The sequence below is a fragment of the Henckelia pumila genome, chromosome 3, assembly GCF_033568475.1.
Source record: "Henckelia pumila isolate YLH828 chromosome 3, ASM3356847v2, whole genome shotgun sequence".
In the NCBI taxonomy this organism is placed as follows: Eukaryota; Viridiplantae; Streptophyta; class Magnoliopsida; order Lamiales; family Gesneriaceae; genus Henckelia; species Henckelia pumila.
Genome location: NC_133122.1, coordinates 18508345 through 18535545, shown reverse-complemented (window position 1 = coordinate 18535545; position 27201 = coordinate 18508345). Strand labels below are relative to the sequence as shown.

The 27201-nt window shown below is 34.7% G+C and overlaps 5 protein-coding genes across 6 annotated transcripts; 2 read left to right on the top strand and 3 right to left on the bottom strand.

Annotated features, from left to right (window-relative positions):
• On the bottom strand, positions 1 to 3202 carry LOC140891437 (uncharacterized). 2 transcript variants are annotated; one of them, XM_073299923.1, is made up of 5 exons: positions 3052 to 3202; positions 2035 to 2235; positions 1560 to 1937; positions 814 to 1122; positions 1 to 286 (listed from the first exon to the last, which is right to left on the bottom strand). In XM_073299923.1, exons 1-5 carry the CDS (start codon positions 3160 to 3162, stop codon positions 137 to 139), a joined length of 1149 nt encoding a protein of 382 aa, XP_073156024.1. In that variant the 5' UTR covers positions 3163 to 3202; the 3' UTR covers positions 1 to 136. The 2 variants fall into 2 exon arrangements, with proteins under 2 accessions (XP_073156024.1, XP_073156025.1); XM_073299924.1 differs by having other exon boundaries at positions 2 to 286; positions 2035 to 2283; positions 3052 to 3188.
• Positions 3203 to 8510: 5308 nt separating this feature from the next.
• Positions 8511 to 11127, bottom strand: LOC140887711 (uncharacterized). Its single transcript, XM_073295145.1, has 5 exons — positions 10970 to 11127; positions 10653 to 10812; positions 9848 to 10068; positions 9632 to 9722; positions 8511 to 9322 (listed from the first exon to the last, which is right to left on the bottom strand). Exons 1-5 carry the CDS (start codon positions 10976 to 10978, stop codon positions 8754 to 8756), a joined length of 1050 nt encoding a protein of 349 aa, XP_073151246.1. The 5' UTR covers positions 10979 to 11127; the 3' UTR covers positions 8511 to 8753.
• A 4571-nt stretch (positions 11128 to 15698) lies between these two features.
• Positions 15699 to 17679, top strand: LOC140886164 (uncharacterized). Its single transcript, XM_073292668.1, has 3 exons — positions 15699 to 15975; positions 16079 to 16141; positions 17356 to 17679. The coding sequence occupies exons 1-3, from the start codon at positions 15782 to 15784 to the stop codon at positions 17456 to 17458; spliced, it is 360 nt and encodes a 119-aa protein (XP_073148769.1). The 5' UTR covers positions 15699 to 15781; the 3' UTR covers positions 17459 to 17679.
• Positions 17680 to 18626: 947 nt separating this feature from the next.
• LOC140886163 (uncharacterized) lies at positions 18627 to 20273 on the top strand. The gene is made up of 5 exons (XM_073292667.1): positions 18627 to 18781; positions 18888 to 19008; positions 19248 to 19351; positions 19742 to 19873; positions 20025 to 20273. The coding sequence occupies exons 1-5, from the start codon at positions 18779 to 18781 to the stop codon at positions 20049 to 20051; spliced, it is 387 nt and encodes a 128-aa protein (XP_073148768.1). The 5' UTR covers positions 18627 to 18778; the 3' UTR covers positions 20052 to 20273.
• A 774-nt stretch (positions 20274 to 21047) lies between these two features.
• Positions 21048 to 26698, bottom strand: LOC140886162 (ABC transporter B family member 1-like). The gene is made up of 10 exons (XM_073292665.1): positions 26152 to 26698; positions 26005 to 26059; positions 25744 to 25919; positions 25442 to 25642; positions 25084 to 25343; positions 24685 to 25001; positions 24212 to 24435; positions 23390 to 23763; positions 22587 to 23301; positions 21048 to 22510 (listed from the first exon to the last, which is right to left on the bottom strand). Exons 1-10 carry the CDS (start codon positions 26635 to 26637, stop codon positions 21233 to 21235), a joined length of 4086 nt encoding a protein of 1361 aa, XP_073148766.1. The 5' UTR covers positions 26638 to 26698; the 3' UTR covers positions 21048 to 21232.
• Between the last annotated feature and the right edge of the window lie 503 nt (positions 26699 to 27201).

Sequence of the window (27201 nt, the reverse complement as noted above, 5' to 3'; positions counted from 1 at the left end):
TTTAATTGTCAAAAAAAAAAAGTGAATGCTTATTTAAGTAATGTGAGAAGAATTCCATACAACACAACTATATTGGTTTTTTGTACACATTAGTAAGGCTGGTAGTTACAAGTTATCACAGAAAAAACAGTAAGTTTTAACTGGTAAAGACAGTTTCAGTACCAGATCGATGATATGGTAGGCGTTTGTCGGGTACCTCATCTTCAGCTCGTTTGTCTTCGAACCATTTCACCACTCGTTTCCGAGGCAGATTTGTCAAATACACAATGCTGCTGATCATCGTATTCTACATAGCGAGCAAAAAGGTCCATCATTACTTTATCACAAAGAACTACAATGTAAACATGATACATTGGCTCCGACTACTTACCTGGAGAGTTGGCCTATGCTACGTTAGATGCATAAAACATGCATGAGTACCTACAACTAGAGATTTTCTCTTGATGTAAAGTTGGCTAAACCTTAAATATGACTCAACAAACGTGCATATTCACAAATATGATCCCACATAATCCACTCTACCGCCGCCCCTGGTTCCTCCTCTACCCCTTGTAATTCTATCCTAAATCTCATTTATAGATGCTCTGATCATCCTTATAGATGCTATCCTAAAACTCTATAGCTCACACAAACACTGAGTTTCTAATTCTATCCTAAATCTCATTTATAGATGCTCTGATCATCATTATGACATTAATTTCAATTCATTCTGCATCATATTTCCTGAGGCGTCTTGCACGCTTCATCATTCTTTTATTAATAACTTCAGTAAATGTAAATCATAGCATCAGTGTATTAGGTTATTTGACTTACAGTTGGGCGCTTTGTTCGTCTATAGACTAGCTCCAGAGTTTCTATCTGCACTTTCTTCAGTCTTTTTCGGGCAGACCAGTTGTTTCGGATTTCATGAATTGGTAACTTCACCTCAGCTTTAGGCTTCGTAGTTTGTGGTGTCTGCTTCAAGGGAGGAGTTTCCTCGATTTCCTCCTCAAGTTCCATGCTTGTAGGAACAGGTTTATCAGGCAAAGCCGCACTCAGCATTACAAGATTTGGAGGGGGGTCACGAAGTAATTTAAGGACAACAGCTCTATCAAGACATAGATCAGCAGAAAGATTTTTTATCTGCAATCGAAGTCCATAGTTATATAAAACGATAAAATTCCAATGCCAAAATTTTTTATTCTAGTACGACTGATTTAAGAGAACCTAAAACTATCCACATTTTCTGAAAATCATTGCGAAACAAATACACATCCGTGTCCACAAATTCAGCAGAGAAAAGTGGACAGCTACAGTCAAAATATGAGAAAAACCAAGAACAAAACCTCCACAAACTGCCCGTATTCAACTAGCATAGAAAAGTGCTTCTTTTTTTTTTTTTTCTGGTAAGAAGAGCAACTAAAAGGGCCGGTCCATCACTTCGACAAGTTCTCCAGCTATATAGATTACTCTTAGCTAATAATAATTAATGCATTTAGAACAAAACAAGAACCATTCTATAAACTTTATGACAACGTACTAAGAACTAGTGACATGATGCGAGCAAGACTGGGACTTACACTACTCTTCCGCCGACCAGCTTTCAGAGCATAGGCCAATCTTCGGGATTGCCAATTCTTGAGCTTTATCGGGATTTCCTCCTCTTCATCATCCGCTTCCTCATCATCCATATTATCAGATTCTTCTTTGATATCTTCAATATCGTTGTCTCCGTAGGCCATGGAGCCTAATTCCCCAAGAAGCTCATCTTCCTCGAGAGCCTCGGCTAGTTCATGCTCAAGTTTTGCAAGTTCTTCCTCACTTAAAAAGTCATCCTCACCATCCTCATCAATCAAACCATCCTTTTTCAAATCTTCTTCGAGCTGACTAAATAGTGCCTCGAAAGCATCCTCATCTATATCATCATCTTCTTCCAGATTTTTATGACTCAAAGTTTTCTGCATACAGCACAAAGCTTCATAAACCAGTTGCCCTTCAACTTTTAAGATTTTTTTCCCCGAATGTGAAAAAAATGCACAAAACGTATATCAGCACCTTGTGTATTTCCTTAGCAGGTGTGGGAGTGATGGCGTTTTTTCTCCGGCGGCTGGAGTAAACAATGACGGTGCCGTGTGAAGAAGGAGACTGATTAAATCGGATGTTTTTGGGATGACCCAAAAAGATGAACTTTTTGTGGGAACTACTACCAGGGATTGCAATGGGTATCCCAAGAGTCGTCGCCGCCATTTTGCTTCTCTATAGTCACAAGATTATCCTGCTTCCTTTTAATATCTAACAAATAATCTGCGGCAAGCAAGGCTACAACTACTCACACACGCATTTGGGAACATCTAAAAGTTGTTTCAAGATTTACAAAGTACTTCAACGAATTTACTATATATATTCATTTTATAAGACACAAATTTAGTATTTTCAAACTCCACAAAATACTCATGTCTCAATTATGCTCTGGTAACATCGCCCCAAGCTAGAGGCCCTATCTTAGATGTCTTTGGCCGTCTACGTTAAAAATGGGCACCCTCAAACTACAAGATACACTCACATTTGCATAGACTCGCTTCATGTTTGATTAGGATAACTACTCTTGAATTCAGCTAATACAGATATCTGCATCTATTTGATGGACTATTAGAAAAAACACAATAATCAAGATTGACTAATTTTCTTGATTAGTTACAAGATACGTATGCTCTACAAATTTGAATCAATAAGCTCATAGTGTCCCAAACAATATATAATCTATATTATATTAATCTATGCTCTGAAATTACAAATTTTTGGTTACATATCTGTCTGCCAATTTTTTTTAAAAAAAATCAAACCATTTCAATCATTTTACAGCCAAATTAAATAATTTATAAACAAATTTTTCATCTTTATCTCACATCTAACAGACTAACCATAAACTTACGAATTCAACCTTTAAGAATTAATTAGCATGCTCATGGATAACAATGGCAGGTCAACTAATCCAGAAATGTGAAAAGTCACAAATAATAACGGAAACACTGAGTTTCAAATAAGAAGAATAAAGAAAAGAAAGCCTCATACAGACGCTGGGGACTGGTGAACGGCGGAGCCGTGGACGGGACTCTGACGGTGGAGACCGGTGAACTCGAATAGCTGCACGGTGTGGATATGGACGGTGGAGCATATATGCATATGATTTGGCGAGGGCTTTAGCCGAGTAGACTTTCACTCTCAAAATCTCAAAATTGGATTGGAGAATTTTAAACAGTAATTTTTTTTTTATTCTAAAAGGCAGGCCAACCGGGGGCCCAATGGACCAACCCGTTTTGACTCGTCTTCAAACAATATCATAACTTAATTTTTAATAAATTCAAAATTATTAGGTAATTAGTCATTTTATATTTGTTTATTCCTTTTTAGCCATTATATGTTTTATTATTTATTTATCAAAATAATATTCAATTTTTGTTCTTTGATGCTTTTTTATTTACGAAAATAATACTAATTTTGAAATTTTGATATATCTATTTATTTTTTATTTTTATTTTAAAAAACAGATTGAACAAGCACACAATGCGTGCAGCGAAATAATAGTATTATATAATACAAGAGGGCCTAGAGTAACAAATTTAGGGTCATGGTATAATTTTTGATAAACCAAAAGTACTACCCTTGAAAAATTACAAAAAACACTTCATCTTAATTTAATAAAAAAAATCTCATAAAAACATATTTCGGTCAATTTTTATTTATCTATAACCATCATATCTAAAAAATTATTAGATTAAAAAACAAATTATTATTTCATCATTATCTACACTTTTTTGAATTTTTAAATGATTACATCCATATTTAATTAAAATAATATTACAAAAAAATATTTTTAACATTTTTATTATGATATCACATCTAGGATTTTTACAAAAAATATAATATTTTTGGATTTTTAGTCTTTAATCTTAAACATCATTTATATGAAAATATTTTAAATATATAAATACATTACGTTTGTATCGTATATAATATGTGTATATTATGTTATACACGCAATGCGTGTGCCTCATTTATAAGTATATATTATAGATGAGATGGGTTTTTTCATAAGGTATACTTCTCGCTTTGTTGGGAGTTTAGCGCCATCGAGGCTAAAAAGATTATGGCGAAAAATGTGTAATATAGATAATTTTAATAACAAATATATTACTGTTTCTCTTTAATTTACACAAAGAACTTACTGTGCAAATCAATAAGAATTGTGTTTGAAATACATTTTATGTTTAACTTAGGATGACATTTTTCTTAAAAATAATTAAGAAAAATAACAGAGATAATATTGGATTCAAAAATATTATATAATTAACCTAAAATCTCTACCTCCAGAATCTTCCAATCAATAATTGTAAAAATTGTCCTATCTATTACAGGTTCTAGCATGTTTCATTAAAAAAAACTTGTATTCCGTGATCTTTATCGTTACAAGGTTGATGAGATGCTATCGCGCATAGGATAATATCCTTACACTATATCCAATAGTTCAATTTCAATTTAACTTCGTGGTGTCCACAAGCACAAACATTGTGCCAATAATGGCCGTTGATACTACAGATCGGATACTACCTCTATGCAGCAATATCAAATTCCCCGGCCATCTCGTCCACATTATTGGATTTCAATAGCCAAAACAAATCCAAACGTCTAAAAATATTTTCTTGATTCCACTTGCTTCTTTTCCCAACAAGTTTGTGTACCTATAACATGAATGCTAGCCCTCCTTGTACCTAATTCAGAAGTCGGATCCGAGTTGAAAAATCTGACGATCGAACACAGTATATTTCTCATCACAATTCACAAACTCTCGATTAAACAAATACTAATTAAATTTGAAGAATTATCAGATGAGAATTTTAGGATAAAAGGTGGACCAACAAATTGATTTAGGGAGATTCGATTAGGGGTTCAAATTATTATATGCATGCATATTATAATATTGAATATAAATTTTATTTCTGTTTACCTTGGGAGGTGCCGATCACCATTAATTCACACGCTAATCCACTAGGGAGGAAGCTACAATAATTATAATAAGAATATGGATAACATGTGAGGAAATATATAGACTTCATGCAAATTATGCAATGCAAGCAAGCAAGCACATCATGATTAATTATTTTTCCATTTAGCATTTAGCAAAGATTGAATGGGGGGTGGATCATAGTAGTTGCGGGTGTGGATCAAATAGAAGATTGTTCAGATATATTAAACCTATATTTTGTAAACATAAATAAATAAATAAATAAAATGGTGCTGGCTTGGGTATAATAAATATAACGTATATACAAATTGGGTAATGAGATGATACTCTGGTTTGAGTGAAATGATAAATAATATATATATATAAGTAATGTAATGTTATAAAAAATAAATAAGAAATGATAGTGAATATAATATTTGATTTGATTGATAAATTATAGTTTATTTGATTTGATTGATTGAATTTTATATAAAAATACAAAATTGTCATTTGTCCTTTTAACAATAAATAAAATATGAATACTATTATTTATAAGGGTAATATAGTAATTTAAATTCAATGATTTGATTGATGTAAGAAATATAATTAATGTTTTGATTTATGTAAAATAATTAATTAATAAATAGATAAATAAATAATATGACGAGAAGAACGTTAGATTGGGTAAGATAAGTAATACATAAATTAATAATAATATTGTCATAAAAATTTATATAATGATAGATATTTTTAATACCATATATAAAGTTTGTCGATTTTTCAGTTTATTTATTATTAAAATATCACTTCTGGATGCAAGCCGAAACTTGACTGACAGCATATGGTAATTAACATGCATGATGCATTGCCACATGCGAAATAATTGAATCAAATTCGTCTAGCGATTCATGTTACGCATAGGTTTGTAATTATTCTGTTTTTTTAAAATAAAAAAAAAATTATCAGGTCATTGTGTTCGATAAAGATGACATTTAAATCCAATAAACAAAAGTCAAAAAAGGGGACAATTTGTAAAATCAAAAATTAATTTGGAGCGGGCAAATTAAATGTTTAGCAACAAGGTCTCGTGAAGAAGTAAGAAATTTAAAATTTTGATTATTTGTGTGCACGTATTCTATATTAACTTAAATCAACCAATTAATAAACACCGAAAGAAAGATATTCGCCGACTTAATTAATATAGTTTGGAATTAAACTCTGCAAATCGTAATTAAGGTAGATGGACATGTCCAAATCTTGTTTAATTAGCCTTAATCAATTAATTAATGTTATGAGAATCCAATTGAGTTTTTAGAGAAATAATCAAGGCTTCTCACCACTAGCTACCAGAGGTTCTTAAAAGTCATTGTTATAAATTATAATTATAATTATAAATATATAAATATATAGGTGTGTGTGTGTCTATATTGATTAAAAGGGGGGAGAACTCGAACTCGAGTCTTCGTCAATTGACGGACATATGAGACCAATTGTACTACAAACCCGATATCAAAAAAGTCATTGTTATATTTAAATATATTATAAATTAAAGGTGATATCCTTGTACTAGAATCCTCGAACAGATCTCTTATTCGCGAATTTAATCAATTATCTTAAATATGCAATTAATATATGTTATAAGAAGTCAATATAATTTTTTAGATCATCAAAGGGGTCTCATGACCTGGAGCTAGCTACTAGAGGTTCTTAAAAGTCATTATACTTGATAACTCGAGATTGTTAATTATAACCATATATAGAGAAAACAACATAAATTATTAATAAACAACAAGATATGGTCTTGTTAGTAGTTGGAACGTCTTTTAACTTCCACAACTTATTTTTCTCGATGAAACTAATAAATTAATTGCTATTGTCCCAAGTTTATCCAACCCAAAGTTGCATGTATTTCGCCCCTCGTACGATCTATATGAAAAATTAAATTAACATATAATACGTATCTACATGCAAACCATATATATATACGTCAACTATTCCATGCATGCGTGAGTTAGGAAAATGCATGTTCATATATATATATATATATATATATATATATATATATATATATATATATATATATATAAATGCTTTAGTTGCCCAACCATATTTTCTCATAGCTTGGTCCGCGATCACTAAAACTCGTTAGTGGGTTTTAGTGGGTTTTTTTTTCGCATCACTAAAACCCACTACCGGGTTTTAGTGGTCGAGGACCAAGTGGGGAAACATGTTTGGGCAGCTGAAAATTCCTATATATATATAGAGTTTTACTATGCTGCCCACCAACTATGCTCAACTTTGTGCCCATCATGTATAATTTAACTCACCTATTGTACGTCGTACGATTTTTTAACGATTTAATTGTTCTTATATTTTTATTTTTATAGATGTGAATTTTTTTTTTTTTTTTTGAGAAATATAGATGTGAATATTTAATTTCATTATTGGTAGCTAGAAGTTGGTTTGTGCATGTGGGTCATTAGGCTAGCTAATAGCATGGAACATGGCTCTTGTTGGATACATAAATGAATAATTAATTCCGTAATTATTTGATAATTGATATATAATGAAACTTTTTATGTATACATTGTTTTATTTTCTTTTATATTTAAATTAAGACAACGAAATCAGTGCTCTCACGACACAGTCACAATAATTAAAACTTGGTGTATAGACAGACTAATGTAAAGTTTAAAAGATTAGAGTTACGTATATGTACTAATTATCTTTATATATATATATATATATATAATAATTTTTAGCTGGCCAACCATATTTTCCCATTTGGTCCGCTACTAAAATCCATTATCGGGTTTTAGTGGTCGCGGACCAAGTGAGAAAACATGGTTGGACAGCTGAAAATTCCTATATAATAATTGAGCACCTTAGAGTGGACACCAATTTTTTTTTCCAAAATTACTCTTTACACTATACAAATAAGTAAAGATTTTATTTATATATTTTTTCATATTTTTCTCATCTAACCATTATAGATAAGATAAATTGATAAATAAATTTTAAATTTATTTTTATATTATCTTAGAAATGAAAAAAATAATAAATTTAAATATTATTGAAAAAATAATATTTATACATAACATACAATACTAAATATATTATATGGCAATGCGTGTGTGTGATTATGCTAGTATTAATAAGGTTAAGTCGGTGGGTCCCACATGAGACCCACTGATTTTAACCAATCATAATATTACACGACTACCCAGTACCTGCTGGTGGCATGAACAAAACCTAATAAAGAGTTTATCCATAAAATAAAATCAAATCCCATCATGACTATTTTCTTTTTACCTATATCTCCTTTACCTTTTGCAAACCAACCTTCCCCGTATATAATATACACATATAAGATGTGACATAGCCAATTAATTAAATATGTATATTATTTTCTTCAATTTTATTTTAGCAACCAAGTGTATCTCTGTATGTACTCCACGTGATACTAAGAACTAAAATTCTAAAGATAAGATAAAAAAAAAAAAAAACAATTGATTATTGCAAATTAACATGAAATCAAAATTAAATTAATTACATATATTTCATTAACTAGCAACGAAAAAAATACAACAATCGGCATACGAGTCATACCAAAACAAACTACATCTAAACAAAAAACCGGCCGACCGCACGGTTCGAATATTTCTATTACTCGTTTAATCTCTATATCTCGATGCTCATTTTTTAATTACAATTAATAATTAATTAGAACTCTCCCCCCCACAAAACAAGATCATTCGATCCTTCGTCGTTTTTACATAATAAAACATCCATTCGGGTTTTCGTCGCTGAAATATTGATCGTCGACGTACGTTGGCGGCGGCGGTGGCGGCCCATTCGTATACTGGGCCATGTAACCCGTATTCGGATAGCCTTGGTGATGGTACATCGACTGGGCACCATAATGATCTTGGTAGGCATAATTAAAGTTTAGGTTGTGCATTGGAGGCATTGCATACAATGTTTGTGGGTTGTGCCCTTGGAACTCCATTTTGTTGACCTCAACTTTTTTCTCTTCGCTCTTTTTCTCCTCTCCGCCATGCGCCGCAGCGGCATCCTTCTTGTCTCCCCCGCTCTCTTTTTTCTCCCCTCCGCCGGATTCTTTCTCCTTCTTGTCTCCGCCGCCGCTTTCGGCTTTGGCTTTCTTGTCGTCATCTTTCCCCTTCTTCTCCGGGGCGGCCCCGTCGTCTTTCTTGGGTGGTGGAAGAACTTCGACGGGCCTTTTTAGTTTGTCTTGTAAATAACTCGGGATTTCTTTTGGCTCCATTGTTCCTATTACTGTGACCAGATCCTTGCCTACATCCGTTGTCACCGAATTCACACCTATTAAACAAATACATAACACATTAATTAGCTTGTAAAACATGAACATATAAAATATTAAGCTCAATCAAACCCACAATTATTTCGTGGATATTCGTCGGCCCGTCGAGTGAATCCGGCCCGATCAACTCTTGTTTTCAAGTCTAGCTAATATTAATTAAAAATCAAATAATTTGACTTTGAAAAGTAGGTGTGGATTCACTTGCACCAAGAATTTAATAGGACCCCAGATCCCATTTTGATCACGTACACACAATGAATGTAAATTAAACCGAATATTATTATTAACATATAAATGGGCCAACTCACCATCAATGTGCTTTAAGATGATCCTCTTTACTTTACTTGCACACCCGTCACAATGCAATTTCATTTTCATCACCACTGTGCTAACAACAGGCTGAATCACAAAACCCACAAAAATATAAATATATATAAATATAATTTACCTAAACTATATAATTACAAATAAACAAAACAAAAATAATAAAATTTATATATGCACTTCATTAATTTATAAATTACCTCTTTTGGTTTCTTTTCCTCCGGCTTTTTTTCTTCCGGCTTCTTCTCCGCCGGTTTCTCGTCGGACTTCTTCTCGCCGCCGTCCTTTTTGGGCTGAGGGGAGATGAGCTCCACCTTCTTCTTGGTTTTTACCTCAACTTTCTCCCGGAGCCACCAAGGGTCCACGTTTCCGGTCACCATCAATTTGTTGGCACCCCAATCTGCCTTCACTTTCTCCACGCCTTCACAAAACAAAATCATTTAATTTACTACATTATTATATTGTTTTCGGGAAAAAAAATATGATAATTAACATGCGGCAGTAATATTAATTTGACTAATATGTTAGAATACTTGAATTGACTGAGTAAAATTTGAACATAAATATATGTTGGTAAAATTTTGTCAGGAGAAAAATTAAATTAAAATTTGACCGTTACTGTTTTTCTTCTTTAAAAAAAAAAAAAAAAAGAGAGAAAATCTCAAAAGGGGTGTTTCTTGAGAACTCCGAAAAGTCATACGTTGCGACCAAATCAAGAAACCCGGTTTGACGTGTACCAATTTTGCAGTACTACTATTCGACCAACTCCATAATAATTACAAAATTCTTGAAATTTCTAGGATTTTGTTCATTTTTCAATCAGTATTATTTGTTATTTATTTAGCTTCATTAATTAATAGTAATTAACTCATCATGTTCCTCATTTTAAGCCCAAAATTGAAAATTTTGCTGTCTAAATTATTATTTTATATATATAACTTGAGCATGATTACAATAATTAAAGAACACAAGTTCTTTTATGAATAATTATGATGAAATAAATACCTTCAAAATGGTTAACAGAGCGTCTAACTTTTTTGGCACATCCTTCGCAATGTAAGTCTAGTTTCAGCACCACCGTGATTGGCCCCTCCTCTTTCTTTCCGCCGCCGTCAGCCGCCGCAACGACTGCCTTCTCACCGTCACTCTTCTTCTGATCATCTTTCTGCGGAAAGAAGATAAACCAAAATTTGAGCTCATTAAACAGATCAAGATTTCATCAAAAAAAGGGAGAACATAATTGGGGAATCAAACAACAACAACAAAAACAAAAACAAAAACAAAGAAAATAACAATTAAAAAACATTAATTAATTTAATTACCTCACCCATCGGAACTTAGTATGGTTTATTTTCTCTCAAGAATTAGAACTAGCAGAAGTAGAAAGAAATGTAATTTGCTTGAAGGGGAGAAAATGGATGCAGCAATGGGAGAATTTATAGCAAAAATATATTGGTAAAATAAAATGTTTACTTTGATTTTTTGAAAAAGGCATATGGGACCACTATAATAAAATCAAGAGAGAAAAATGAAATTGAATGGGGTCTTTTGTCTTTTTGTGACACACATTTGACAAATGTATGTATGTATGTATGGATGTTATATGGATGTATGGATGTGATTGTGTGAATGACATATGTGATGATGGATGGATGGATTACTCGATGCCGTCCGATTAGACTAAATTTGGAGGTTTTAGGTTTCGTGACAAAACAGCTAACTTTGACTAAGCCATGACTCGGTGGGTTTACTTTTCTACCCGCTATATAATACTTTAACTAGATCCGAAGAAATCAAATTTCATTTGGTTGAGGGCAAATAGTAAAGTTTAAATTTATTTATTTATTTATTTTTGATTAAAAATTTATTTATTTTTATTGAAATCGGATGGGTGTGGAGTTATTATGTCTATCGATCATATGTTATGATATTTATGCTATTTTATCGTAAAAATATTGTAAAAAAAAAACTATTTTTATGTGTATCGAGTTGCTCGATCTGGAACTATAGAAAAACTAGACTTTTTAAAATATAAAGGCCCCGTTTAATTTCAAAAGTCAGGCCAAAAAAATATTTTTTTAGTGCTTTTCAGTTAACAAAGTGTTTGGTTGATAAAAAAAGTGCTTAAATAATTACTTTTAAGTCAAAATTAGAGCTTTTTTAAAAGCAAAAAATTGTAGCTTTTAAAAACATTTGTTTTAAAAAATCTCTATAAAATCCAAACGGGCTCAAAGTGTATCCTTTTAAAACTTTTCGTTACTTTAATGTTATGATTAAAATAGTATCAAAATAAATAATTGATGTATTCTTGGAGTAACAAAATTAACAAGCCGTCGAAGTTGAAATATGTGTGCACGAACTCAATCTTGACCAAGAATTGAATTTGTGAAAAACCAATTTATAGAGCTGCACACTCTATTCCTCTATTATATTAATACTAACGGTGATACCATGGGTTGAAAGTTGGAAACCTACTCTCGATCGCAACCATTTCATTACGAGATATCGTTTAATGTGGATGAATATAAGATGTTGATGAATTAATATTTTTGTTTTGTCTAGTATTTTGCTCTAAAAGTCTTTAAAATATTAGTGTCATACAACATTATTTAATTTATTCAAGTATATATGTTGATTTATCATCCTTAATCATAATACTATGCATCATGCATTATCGTATCCACGGACCACGAGTCAAGCTGTTTTTAGATAAATGCTCACGACATTGGGGATGTGATCATGAGATGCGTACGCCTTACATTGAATTGGGAGAAAATAATTGAAATGATAGAAATCATGTTCTTAAGGATGACAACTTTCAACATATATAGTACGTATTAGGCGCATGTTCCCCGCAGCTCACGATGCATATCGATGATTTTCACGTTATGTTCATTTTTAAATGCATTGGACATTATAGGTTTGGTGGAATTTTTTAAAATTTCTGAACAATACGAAGTCAATATACATCCAACTCCATAAAAAGAATGTTCAAACTTCAAAGCGTGGAAAAAGCAATGCATGACCCATATTTACCTATTCGAGCAGTTGCACGAGACAGAATTGCGTCCTCGCTGAGCATATACACACCCTACGTTGGTGATATCCGAAATACGCATGTTGCATGTATGATATAAAGGGTTGGGATACCGAACCGAAATGCCGACTTTTTGGGATACCGTACATAAATTTTTTCGATATATAAATATTTTTTTGGTATATCGAATTTTTTTTCGATATCTATACGGTATGAGTACGGATTTTTTCTATACAAAAATTTCAGAATTTCAATATCGGAACCGAATTGAATTTTTTTCATACCAATATTTTTTATACGGTATACCGAAAACCCACCCCTCTCATGATATAACACATGAATAGAACAGAAAAAAAAAAAGAAGATAAATTTAAGATCTATCTAACTTGAACATCGAGGAGAGAAATGATGAAAAACTCCAAATTATAAATCAATATATCAGTGAAATCTTGATGCTTTTTCATGTACTGTATAACTTATGACTTCCAGGCTATTGAGAGTTTGCAATTAGAATTTGAATGAGAAGAATGTTCATTGTGTGAGCTAAACTGAAATGAAATTTTCGATTAACATGATTTGCTTATCATTATTGAAAGAGTGATGGTTAAGAAAAAAAATAGAAAAAAAAATAGTTGGGAAATTGGGGGCGTAGATATTAAAATATTAGTTTTGTCCTATGTATTGCTAGTGTTAGTGGAAAAAAAAATGAATTTCCAATTTCAATATAATAGATAAGGAATTGATCTATAATAAAATTGAGAGATCGAGATGTTATCCATGCTACATTTTATGAATGAGATAATCTTAATTTTGTACCTAAATGGATTATAAATAGAGCTGTTAAAACGGGTTAGTGAAACGGGTCAACTTACAACCCACTAGTTGGTGGGACAGACCGTTTTTGGGTGTGTTAGGAATTAGCAATCCAACCCGTCTATTTGGGTGCAGAACATGCTAGCCCGTCAATTTTTATTTTATTTGGCGGGTTAGGACGGATTGACCTGCAACCCATCACAGTTTGGCGAGGCAGGACGGGACTGATCGGCCTGTCATTTAGACAAGTTGAAAAATTATTATTCCAACCCATCTAACGAGACGGGACGGGCTAACCCAGCTCCTTCATAATGAAAATTGAAGTGTAAACTAGACTAGCCTTCAATTAAATGTCTTTATGAATAAATAAAAATCAATATTATTTACTTTTAGTTGGGGTTTGGCCGTATTAATTTCGTTTTTTCTCAAATTTTGACGTAATGCACATTTAGAATAATAGCTTCTTAACTAAGAAGTTGAATATCTCCACCTATCTATTTCAATCTATACTTGATGATGAATTAAATGAATTGTTTGTATAATACATAATTTTGATCTGAAAGCACCAAATTTTCCAAAAACACCAATTATTTTTCCCATCCAATATATTTCACCAAATACAAGAAATTAACTCAAAATTTTTAATTTTTTTTTAAAAAAACTAATGTTAAAAGGTTTCACATATCAATTTTATGAGATTGCTCTTCTATCTAAGAGTTAAGACATTAATAAAAAAAATATTATTTTTATGTTCTAAAATATTATTTTTTTAAATATAAATATAGACAAATTGATTTGTCTTACGGATATCAGAAGAAACCTACTCTTTAAATTATTTTCAAATTTTATCAAAATCACGCATCTTGACTTAAATTATTAAGGCAATTGATCTCTTCGTTGAACTTTTTTTTTTTTTTTTAGTACATCTCTTCGTTGAACTTGAATCCAAAAACAAAGATGAAAATTGACTAGAATTCGGAATTATTAGTCATTATGACAATTAGTGACGCGGAAAATTAAAGTTGAAGCTGACATATCTGACTTTTTTCACCACATTATGTGGCCTAGTTTTATATTATCTCCACTATCCCTCCAAATTTGAATCATGAAGATAAATTTCTAGATTAAGATTGAAAAAAAAAACAGAAAGAAAGAAAGAAAAAAATAAATAAAAATGAATATACTAAAATTACATTTGGATTGACGAATTTGAATTTGTGCAGATTTCAATCAAAGTATTTGAAATTCATAGATTTAAAATGACGAAGTTGAGAAATATTTTTGAGCACAAAACACCATATTGATACTACATACTTGAAATCAAATCCACTCGAATCTTTGTGTTTAAACTCAACCCAATATCAGTTTGTATTTCACTAGTTAATATTTGTGCATAAAAACAAGCCCACCACGTAAAGAGGTAAATGTGTGTACATCGTCCATCGTCCATCTCCATCTCCATCTCATTTGCTATAAAAATCTAGAAGCCAAACAAAATTCTGATTGGTGGCTATTGGCTCGTTATACTTCACGATAGTGGTTTCAAATTTGGACCACTATGATATTCCTTTAAATATTGTTACAAGTTGAAATACGATTTGGATTCAAGTACTCCACGTCCACTAGATTATGCAGCTTACCCAAAACGAGCTAGGTCCAATTCTTGGAGGGTTTCAAAAGATCATATTCAATCCTCTTCGCAGAAAAAGAAAAGATTCTCGGTTATTCATAATCGTAAAACATTTATCGTTGGAGTAAAGTGTACTCGATTTTAACACATTTTCCGTTTTATACTAAAAGATTTTGATTTAGATGTACCACTTCTCTCATGCATCCGACAAGTTATTGATTAATTTAAAATAGAACCGTCAAAACAGGTTGATGAGGCTGGACAACCCAACTCGTAACCCGTACAATCTACAATTTGGCGAGCTGGGCAGACTAATTCAACGAGTCCAACCAATTTGACGGCTCTAGTTTGAAGGCAAACTAAGCCTAGATAGCATGGGTATGTCCTTAGGCTGGGCTGGTAGCACTACATTGAGCATCCACTTCCTCAATATATGGCCTATGGGCTAAACATGGGCTTTTAATTGGACTTGGATAACTAGTTTCACAGGTGTTTTACTAAGGGCCCTCTTATTTGTTTGACTCTGTGGCCCAAAACGGAATGAAACATTATGTATACGACGTCACTTCGACGACGTAAATTCCTTTCTCATTCTAGGGTTTCTGCGTTCTCTTTCACGAGAGATCGAATTTGCTCTACTCCTTTCAACGAAGGATGGGCGGGAAGTGCCCGCACCGGAGCGTGAAGAAGCGCCGATACGCTCATAAAACCTTCCGCCGCACCAAATTTCTGCTCAAAGGTGACGACGCCGTTTTTGATGAACTCCAGAAAGCGGACGGAGACCGGAAGCTCTTGCCCGTGGATGAAGATCTTCCGGGGATGGGCCAGTATTACTGTTTGCACTGCGAGTAATTTTGAAATATTAGTTTTTCTTTTATTTTGTTTGATCTTTTTCTTTTCTTTTATTTTGTTTGGAACTGATTTTTAGCTTGTTTTCCTTTTCAATTTCAGTCGTTATTTTGCCAATACGAGCGTGAGGGATGAGCATTTCAAAACCAAACGACATAAAAAGCGGTATCTTACAGAAACAATTGCATTATATTCTGTTTTGGGTTATTTTTAAAAGCTTAGTTATTAGTTTCCTCACTTTCGATTCTATAAGAACGTGGAGGTATTGTTTCATCTTATAGAATAATAAGGAATTGGAAGTTGAGTTACTAGCTATGTACTTTTCTTGTATACGTACTTCATTATGTCTGTGTCAAATTTGCTGCTTTTAAGACTTTCCTCTATAAAGCTAAGCAAGATTTAAGATCAACAATTTGGTTGGAGCTCCTCTCAAAAAAAAAAAAAAACAATTTGGTTGGAGCTTCTCGTGATTAGTGGATGATTGTGGTTGCAAAGTATGGTTGTAGTCTAGATGAAAGTCATAAAATTCCATCTAATTGAAGGTTAATGGTCTACTTTCATCTAGGTTATCTCATTAGATGATTTCTTTTATGAGAAATGAAAATCATTAACAAATATAAAATGTATAAATGTAAGGTAGTACATATTTCCAACTAGTATGAAAAACAAGCTAATGATCCAATTGAATTTCTGTTCTCAATATGAATATAGTACACAATCATTGATTCAGCCAAATAAAGGTTGTCATGTGATTAAGAATGAGTTAGATGGAATTTCATTGACATCTTTGTCCAGTTGTGCACCAGTGTTCTAAGTGCAACCTAATAGTTGAAAATTTTCCACACTTGAGATTTAACTTGTCTGATACTCCCTCGAAAAGTGGTTTGATCCATAACTCCAAAATAAATGTTAGCTTCACTATCTTCCTTATATCTTTTGGATTTTTTTTTTCACCATTCCAGTGTCCCGTTACGTGTTATGAATGTACCTGCTAATGATGGTGGAATAATGAATATAGCTGCAAAACATAATCCTTTGTAATCGAACAGTGTATGCTTGAGTTTATCTTTGATATACCAAATTCCCGAATAATTGGGTATACTTGTGAGAATATGAATTGCTGGAAGGTATATATGCTAGGTTGTTTTCCTCTGTGCTTTACTTTGCTGACTGATGAATTTTTTGTGAATTTGTTAGTTTAGGAGATGTGTCCAAGTAAAAAAAGCTCATCTAGAAAGTAATTTTCATTTTTGTGCTTCCGTTTGATTTTTCAAAACACTTGTTTACTCAGAAAATTATGTAACAGCAATTATGTTTATGAAATATAACACGGGTTGATTAATATTGCATGCTTTTTAAGCGATTGTTATTTCTGGCAGTTTGAAGCTAATGGCGGGGCCTGCTCCTCACACTCAACTACACGCAGACCTAGCTGCTGGCATGGGCATGCCAGATAATGGTCCAAAGTTAATGTCAATGTAAATTGGTGGGCTATGGTTAGCACGACTATCCCGAATATCGTAGAAATGCCCGAGTGATTTTAGTGATATTATGCAACGGGGAAAAAACTAGATTATATTTTTTGCATTTTCCTAATTTGTTTTTCTGTCGATTGGTAGTGTTATACAGTTTCAAACACATTTGATAGTTCTTTTAAGAGCTTACTTGTGATTCAGGTAATATATCTTCATTTTGGTGCTTCATTCCCAGAGTTGGCTTGTTTTTGTTGTTTGTTAAATTTCGGCTCGAATCAGTTCTATTTCTTTGCTATCCAAGGAAATTCCAGCTCCCAAAAATTGTGGACATATTTCCCATTAAGTTATTTTGGAAATATACCCTAAATTGTATCTTGTGTTAATTGTTTTTCGTAAAGTGATTAAATCTTGAGTGGTTACTAACATACTACTATACTAGCGAGTCCATTATTCATATTTCTGAATCGAGCTTGCATTGTTGCATGTAAATCTAAATTTCATGTAACAAGATTTTGTTAGACCAATTTTAGGTAGTGATTGCAAACTTTAAAATAAGTTATTATAGATTTTTAGTTAAAAATTTATCGGAGTTTGCAAACACTATCTTAGATGTTAGGTTGTTGCATTTAATTTTTTTTAATTGATAATAAAATTACTCACATGATACGTATGTATATCAAGTTGTAATTTCACTCTGCAGAACCTAGCTATTAGCATATGCATATAAATTGTATTTTTTTAAAAAAAATTATCATCTGATGCAAAATCAATTAGTAATAATAATAAAATGAATTTACTTGCAATAGTTTCGTATGATTTTTCTTTTGTAAATTTGAAATAATATATTTCTATAATATTTTGGGTTAACCCCATGCACTTTTCGTCAAGTCCAAATATTTCTAAAAATTTTCTCCAAATTTTGAGAACACGCACTGCACGTACATACATTTGTCCATATGCGTTTTTACAAAAATGTGTACTCAATATATAAGAATACAAAAAAAATTGATAGTTAGAAACTTAGAAGAGTTAACAACCTTTGTAATTATATAAAATAGCAATCAAGATTCAAAACACCAAATTAAAACAAACAGATTTATAATCCTAAAAAAAATTGAACAAGTTAACTTGTTGATAAAGGCATGAATTTTCATCTATTGGGCCTGATGCTGGATCATCAGCGGGTCAGCCCAAAAAAAATGAGCATAGGGCAACAAGCTCACTGCTGCTCTGAACTTTGACTCAGAATGCGAATGCATATATATCAAGAATCTTGTTAAAACCCTAATCCTTCCACCCCACGAAACCCTAATTTCTTCGGACAATCATGGTAATTCTTTCGTGATTGTCTCTCCGAACTTGTTTATACCTGTAATTCGTTTTAAGTGTTTTTTTTCCACTTAAATTGTGATTTGTTTTGCGTTTGTGTTTTATAGACTGGAGAAGCTGTGAATCCGAAAGCATATCCATTGGCGGATGCCCAGCTGACCATCACGATTATGGACCTCGTTCAACAAGCTGCAAATTACAAGCAACTTAAGAAGGGTGCTAACGAAGGTGAAATTTTTCATATTTTCTCTGTTTTTTTCTGCAAAAATATTATTTTCAGAAGTAGACCCGCCTTCTCTGTCGGGTGGGGCGAGAATGGTTCGCCGGAACACCATTATCATTCTCGGAACAGACGGGCACTGCGACCGTTGTGACGAACCATGGACTCTATGTCGTCATTATTTTGATTGCTCTGTTCGTTGATATGATGTTGATGGAATGCATATCTGTGTGCTTGTTTGTTGCAGCAACTAAGACTCTCAACAGAGGAATTTCCGAGTTCGTTGTTATGGCAGCTGACACCGAGCCTCTCGAAATTCTTCTTCACCTCCCGCTTCTTGCTGAAGATAAGGTAACTTTTCTAATTTGAAAGTTTTGTTTGAAGTATGCTTCGAAAATGGGCCTTCATAGTTATCTCCCATGAAGCCCGGGCAAAAAGACTGCCCTTTTGTGTGGACACTCTCTCAAACTTATTAATCACTTCCAAAACCATACAATTGCCAATGATAATGGACAATCTTAAAAAATCGCTTACATGGGTTGGCATGCTTAATAGTTAATCATTTAAATTAAATAACTAGATGGAACTTTCAAAATTAATTAGCATGAGGTATGAGTTACTTGGAATGGTCTGAGTACATAAATACATGTCAGGTGTTGCTCCAAGTGATATTTTTTGGTTGTGTTGAGTAGTTATTTCAGGGGCTAAACAAGTTATCCGAACTTTCTCTTTTGAGTGCAGAACGTGCCTTACGTATTCGTTCCATCTAAGCAAGCTCTTGGTCGGGCATGTGGAGTTACCAGACCAGTTATTGCTTGTTCAGTGACGAGCAATGAAGGAAGCCAGTTGAAATCTCAAATACAGCAACTGAAGGTAATTTGTGGGGGTGGCTTCAGCAATTTTTCCCCCTGTTTATTCATAGATTATTGATATGATATATTTGGACTTTGCATTAGTTGAGGTCTGAGGGTAATTTGTGAGCGTCACCGATATTTTTATTTCTAAATTGAATTTCCCGATGCAGGATGCCATCGAGAAGCTTCTGATATGATCGTGTGATGCTAATTCCAGCGTGATGGGCCTCTATTTCGACCCTGAGGCTTTGACTGAGTGATTTTTCCTGTTACGTGGGAATATCTTCTTGTCTTCATCGTTTTTGGGTTATATAACATCTCTTATGTATTGATGACTTGACGTGGCATGAGAAATGCAGTAAACTTGTACTGTGTTGGTTTATGAAGTTTCTATATCACGAGCCACGACTCCAGCTTAAGTGATTGTGGGCCACCTCTTTCTTTTTCGTGGGTTTCTGTTACATTCGGGCAGTGTGTGTGCGCGTGTGTATAGATGGACTAGAATTTGGGAGTAAAAAGCATGATAAAAGTAGGGCTTGAATTCAGTTTTTCGCCATTCATGGATGATAAAAACATGCGTATCTTTTTTAAAATTCTTCACCCACGGGCATTTTTAAACATTGACATCGAAATAGTTGTGATTATGAACCAAGTACACTAGTGAATGAAACCTCGTGAAAGCTACCAAAACACTTCCTTTTTGACAAAAAATCAGCTGCATCACTATACCTTTAGCCACATTTATACTTCATGATATAATGATGAGACCAGTAATCCCTTCGTCCTATTTTCCCCCTTTTTGATTTGCATTTTTCTTTTACGAGTCCGCCTTTTCCATTTGTGCAAGCACCACGTGAAGTTGGCCAATAATGTTGTTTCCCACGTCTGTGGTCTCTTTCAATTGGTTTGTTCTACATGCTGTTCTTCCCGTAAGTGTTATTTTCTGTTTCTTGCAAGGATCAAAATTCGTGAAGGAACGTTTTTTCCTTCCCTTCGGTTACTCGTTTATGAGATTTCGTAGCCGCCACTCCGAAGTTGAAACCTTCATCATGACTTTAGCATGTCGCAGACAATTGTCTACTATCTATCTGAACATAGTACAGATGATTCAGAAGTATGAATGAAAATAAAATTTAATTGTTCATCACTTCTATCAACGTAGAGCAAGGAGTTTAATTTGATTTGGTGTTTGAAACGGTAAACTGTAATTATATATATATTAGATATTGTGTAAACTTAGCTACATCATGATAATCTTAACTAATAATAATGCTATGCCACATCAAAATCCCAAGAAAACAAGGAGAGCCAAGAAATCAATCTGGAATGTATCTAAATTCTCAAGTACTGTATACTTCTATTGCCATATAGCTCAACTTCATTGACCTTGATGATCATGTAGTGGAAATGAAGAAGCACTAGAACCTGATGTGGCCCCGTGAACGGTCGTGAGTCGTTGTAACTGTATCATACGTGCATATATGCCATCGGGGTGATTTTTCAATAGATGTGAATGAGAACCTTGTTCTGCTACTTTCCCATCGTCTAGAACCGCAATGACGTGCGCGTTTCTGATCGTTGAAAGCCTGTGTGCGACTAAAATTGTCGTTTTTCCTGCACAGGAGCGCTCCAAAGCTTCTTGTATGCATCTTTCGGACTCGGCATCAAGTGCACTGGTGGCTTCGTCGAACAAAATTATCTGCGCTTTTCTCAGTAAAGCTCGAGCAATGGCGATTCTTTGCTTCTGTCCACCAGAGAGTTGTATTCCCCGTTCCCCAACAAATGTTTTGTAGCCATCGGGTAATGAGGATATGAACTTGTGAGCATTAGCAAAAGTTGCTGCTTCAGTGATCTCTGATTCAGTGGCTGACTCGTGCCCGTAGGCTATGTTTTCGTAGATGGTTGTTGCGAAGAGGCACGGTTCTTGTGGCACGACAGCAATGTGGCGTCGCAGTGACTTCAAATTGTACTTCCTGATATCTTTTCCATCAATTATAATACGCCCGGATGAAGGTTCATAGAATCTCTGTATAAGGGAGATGACTGAGCTCTTACCACAGCCACTAGGTCCAACGAGGGCTAATGTTTTCCCGGCTCGGGCTCGAATACTCATCTCATGAAAGATCAACACATCAGGTCGCATGGGATATGAGAAATCCACATGTTTGAACTCTATTTCGCCTCTCATCCGATCTGTGATAGATATGGTGCTTGGATCATCAGGCTCGATTTCAGTTTTACGGTCAAGAAGGTCGAAAACCGAGCGCATTGCACGGCCCCCCTTGATGAAATCAGGGGCGAGGGTCAAGGTTTCAGCTGCACCATTTGCAGAGACCATAAGGACCATGAAAACCCGGATGGTCTTTGAGAAGTCGGAGATTCCATGCTTGACTAACCACGATGCATACCAGAGACCGAGTGCGTAGGAGGCGTAGAGCAAAAACTGTGCTACACCATATCCACTTCCGGCTATCTGAGCCTTCCAGAAGCAACGACGCAATGGAGGCTTGAGACTAGAAATCAAGAGGCCGACGACTTTCGATTCCGAATTAAAGGCAGCCACTGTTCTTACATTGGCCACAGCTTCCCCTGCTAACTGTGTGGCCTTCGAATGAGCCAATTCCAAGTCCCCGGAGAATCCATTCATGAACATTTTCTGCCGAAATTGCATTGACATCAGTGAAAACTACATTTCAAAAAAGCGAACAGGTAGGATTTTTCGGAATACAGACCTGTAAAACAGTTGCTGCAACAACTACCGGAAAGACAGCAATGAGCACGAGGGCGAGGCGCCATTGTAAGACGAAACCGGCAGTACAAGCAACGAGCATAAGAGCAGAGTTCTGCATTATAACAGAGATTCTATCCCCAATTGCTGATCTTACATTATTTGCATCAAGGGCAAGTCTTGCTGCAACTCTTGAGCTATCATTTTCTTCTTGATCAAACCATGACATTTCGTTCCTCAGAACAGCTGCTAACATCTTCTCTCGAACACGTTTTGTCAAGTTCTCGCCCACAACATCCCAGAAAAAATGCTGCAATGTATTGAAAATAAGTGCAGCAGATGAAACCCCGATTAGAAGGTAACAATATTTCGCAATTTCTCTAATCATATAAGTGTTATCTGGACTGTAGTAGACGCTGAGAACCGCGCTCAGCACATAAGCAAAGAATGCACTGAGAGAGCCACAGACAACAGAACCTATAGAACCAATCAAAGCATAAGTCCATTCAGGAGAATTCATCTTCGCAAGTCGCAAGAAAGAACCAGCTTGCTCTTTAAACGCAAGTTTTTCATGACGATAATTAGCATATGCAGCTTCCATGGAGTGGCTGAAGTCAGAGGTAGAAAAGTCACTCAGTCGTCTCGAGTACGGTGACCGATTATAGGAAGAATTTCTCGTGATTATTGGCGAGCTTACGGAATTTCTCGCGCTAGAAGGTCTACAATAAAAAAAACTCGTCAAGAAGTAAGTCATAACTCACTGAATTCTACTATTGTTGTTTGTGAAATCCCAGATTTCAACTGTACCTTGCACTACTCTTTCGGGCATTGCTGACTGCGGCTTCATGCGCAGCTTCTTGCAGTTTGATAAGCTTGGCGTAGACGCCATTTTCTCCTTTAGCAAATAACTCATCATGTGTTCCAATCTCGGAAACGCTACCTTGCTGCAGAACAGCAACAAGATCAGCTTTTCGAATGGTAGAAAGACGATGGGCAATCACTAAAGTTGTCCTTCCAATCATAAAACGGTCTAGTGCTTCTTGCACAAGCTTTTCTGATTCAGAATCCAGTGCACTAGTTGCTTCATCCAACAGCAATATGGCTGGATTCTTTAGCATCGCCCTGGCTATAGCGATTCTCTGTTTCTGTCCACCAGAAAGTTGCAGCCCCCTCTCCCCTACCTGCCATTGCAGAACGATTAATGATTTAATGTCATCTATCCATTTTCTCCATCAGTGGAAGTGCTTACTAATGTATATGAAGCAAACATTTAAGATATCTTTTCTATAATTTGCAAAATATGTATTCTGATGTAAGATTCATGTGATTGATACTTTCCAAATGTGAATGGTTAATGCTTATTCATGTAACAATTCGAACCGCTTCTACCTTACGCGTGCCCTCGAAAACTTTTACCAGTCACTTTGATTTTTATCAGTGTATTATATTTTGTATCTTTATATTTTGTTTTGATATGCATAACTGGAGCCATGTTAACTTCTTTTGAAATTTCCATTTTTCTGACTTCACAAATATAAAGAGAAGACCATATTGGTAACTAAATTTCAGTTCTAAATTATGGATTTAGTCCATGTCAGCATACATTACTAAACCAGCTAACAGCCAAACCTGTGTATCATAGCCATCTGGAAGCTTGACGATGAATGAATGCGCATTAGCGACTCTAGCTGCCTCTTCAATTTCTATTAAACTCGCATCAGGCCGACCCAAAAGTATGTTTTCTTTTATCGTGGTTGCGAATAGCGCTGGTTCTTGGCTCACAAGCCCAATCTGCTGCCTCAGCCACCGTAGATCTAATGTCTTTATGTCGTGCCCGTCGAGCAAAACTTGTCCTGTTGCAAATGCAATTATTTAGTAATCGTCGGAAACCTCTCGTACGAAAAACTCAAGCTTACGATGACATTCAAGATGCACCAGATGATTTGAACCAGTTATCCCAATTCTGATACTCTTAGAAAGTAGCCTAACACTAATATTAATTTACACTTGAACATTAGCCAAGAAATTGTGGAATCCGCCAAGATTTTGTTAAATTTGTTATAGAATAGAAATCTTGATAAAAAGAAAGAGTGGATCATAACCTGAGGTGGGATCATAAAACCTCTCAATAAGGGATACTACTGTACTTTTCCCAGAGCCACTGCTTCCAACCAAGGCGACCATCTTTCCGGCAGGGATGAGGAGTGAAAAGTTGTCGAGTATTTGGGTTTCCGGCCTTGAAGGGTAGTGAAAATCCACATTCTGAAGCTCCAATTGCCCTGTTATGGACTCCAATTCAGAGCCCGACTTGCTGTTTTTGTCAACAGCTGGTTTGTGGTCGATTATCCGAAAGATTTTAGCAGCAGAAACTCTTGCCTTTGCAAATGCAGCCATGCTTGGAGCAGACTGCCCCAGAGCCCTAAATATTACAGAACATTATAAGACCAAGACTAGAAACAGTTAAATTTATGCAAACATTTTCCAGAATGAACTAAACTTACAGCCCACCAATCATGACAGCAAACATTGTTGCTATTGCAAGCCCTCCATTCGTCAAATGGTGCCTAACCAAGTAACCTCCATACCAGAGCAAAAGGGCATAGCAGCAAAAAACAGTAAAATAAGTAGCTCCCAATCCCAATCCCTTTGAAAATCCACTCTTGTAACCATTTCTTTGAGCAACCTTCAATGCCACTGAATAGGCCTGTAAAGCTCTCGACTCGCCAACGAATGCCACAACCGTCCGAATTTGGACTATTGTCTGTTAGTTCATTTCGATTCATCCCGAATCAATGGTGAAGAAACAGAAATTTTAGTGAGCTAATAGCATTTTCAAGATTCAAGATTCGATTTTGTCACCTGTTCTGCAATATTTCCGGCTTGTGACAGAGCTTCTTGGCTTTTGGCTGAGAGTTTTGACAATGTAGCTGCGTGGATGCCGCCAATTATAGCTATAAGAGGAACAACTGCAAGAGTGACTAAAGCTAGCTGCCACACAGCCGTGAATCCCACCACAAATCCAGATACAAATGTTGCCATATAGTGCATGAAATTTCCCAACTGAAAAAAAAAGAAACCAAACTTAAGCCTGATTAGAATGAAGATTGAAGATCAAATAAATCTAGAGAAAACCCACTCAAGTTTTCTTGTTTATTCTTCACCTTTTCACTAATGGCATCTTGAACCATTACTGCATCAGTGTTAATGGCACAAACAACATCCGATGTCCGGACCTCTGTGTCAAAGAATTGAATGTCTTGGTTCAAACAAGCCTCTAAGTACTTGATCCTCATTTTCGCCGATTGCCTCTCCCCAGTCCACATCCAACATGAAATCTCTGCAACCCATTAAATACAACCTTAAATTAAACTTAAGAAAATGAACCAAGAGTCTGTAAAAATCAATGATGCAAGAAAATATACCAGCCCATGAAGATCCCCATATCGCAGCTCCCACAACAAGAAAATAAAACGCATACTGCAAACAAAACAAAAACAAAAAACAATCGAGTCTGAGAAATAACATAATTCCCATTCACAAATCCCTTCCAAGATTCAACAAATCATCACCTTCAAAACTTCTTGCGTCATCTTATCAACATCATTTGCATTAGAACCAAAAGAATTAACGAGATCAGCAAAGAATCTAAGGAACAAAGGCAATGAGCTTCCATGAACAATAGCTCCAACTGTACCAAAACTCATCAGAAAATAATCCAGCCCATCCGCAAACCTGAAAAGCTCACCAAACCCAACAGCCGGCGGCGGGGAACCTGTCTTCTCCGGCACCTCGCCGCCGTCTTTATTACTCTCAGAACCTGAAACCTCCATTCCCGCTACTGTTCCAACAGAATCTTGGGAGGCCCCTGCTCCTGGCTTGACTTGCGGTGTGATGACTGGTGCAGTTGCGTTGCTTTTAATGTGGTGGTGGGCTTCAACCGCTGAAGGGTGGCTGTGTTGTTCCTCTGCATTATCTGACACAAGGAGTTCGAGGCCTTGCAATTCAGACCATCTCCATTGCTCTATCGTCTTTATCTCCTCGCTATCTCGTGTCATTTTTCTTCTTGGGTTTTCAAATATACAAAAAGAACAGCCCACCAATGGCTCTCTGTCGAATTTTTTTTTTAAAAAAATTTCGTTGGCTGTTATTATATTATTATTACATAAAATGATGGCTTGCTTAACTTGCTATTGCTGTTTATTTTGTCATATCTTGTACGGGAGTGGATAGATTATATCTATTTATTACAAGAAATAATTGGACGTACGTAAGTTTATAATATATAAGCATGTTGGATTGGTTAATATTGACATTAAATTATATGTTTATTGACTTTTGAATATCTATTTCCTTAATCTTTTTATTTTTATCTGTTTCGATAATATATAGATATATAGTAGAATTAATTGAGGTGAAACGAGCAGATAAAATTAATGAAGATTTGAAGTTTGATTTAAAGTCATTTTATGCAACTACTTAAATTTTGCAAAACAAAAAAATCAATAATTTTAGAGAATAAAATCACAATTCCTAAATTTATAATATTGTTACAAAGTTGCAATCTATTTTGTTAAACAAGACAACTAATGCTCTAACTTATATTGCCCCACCTTGAAGTC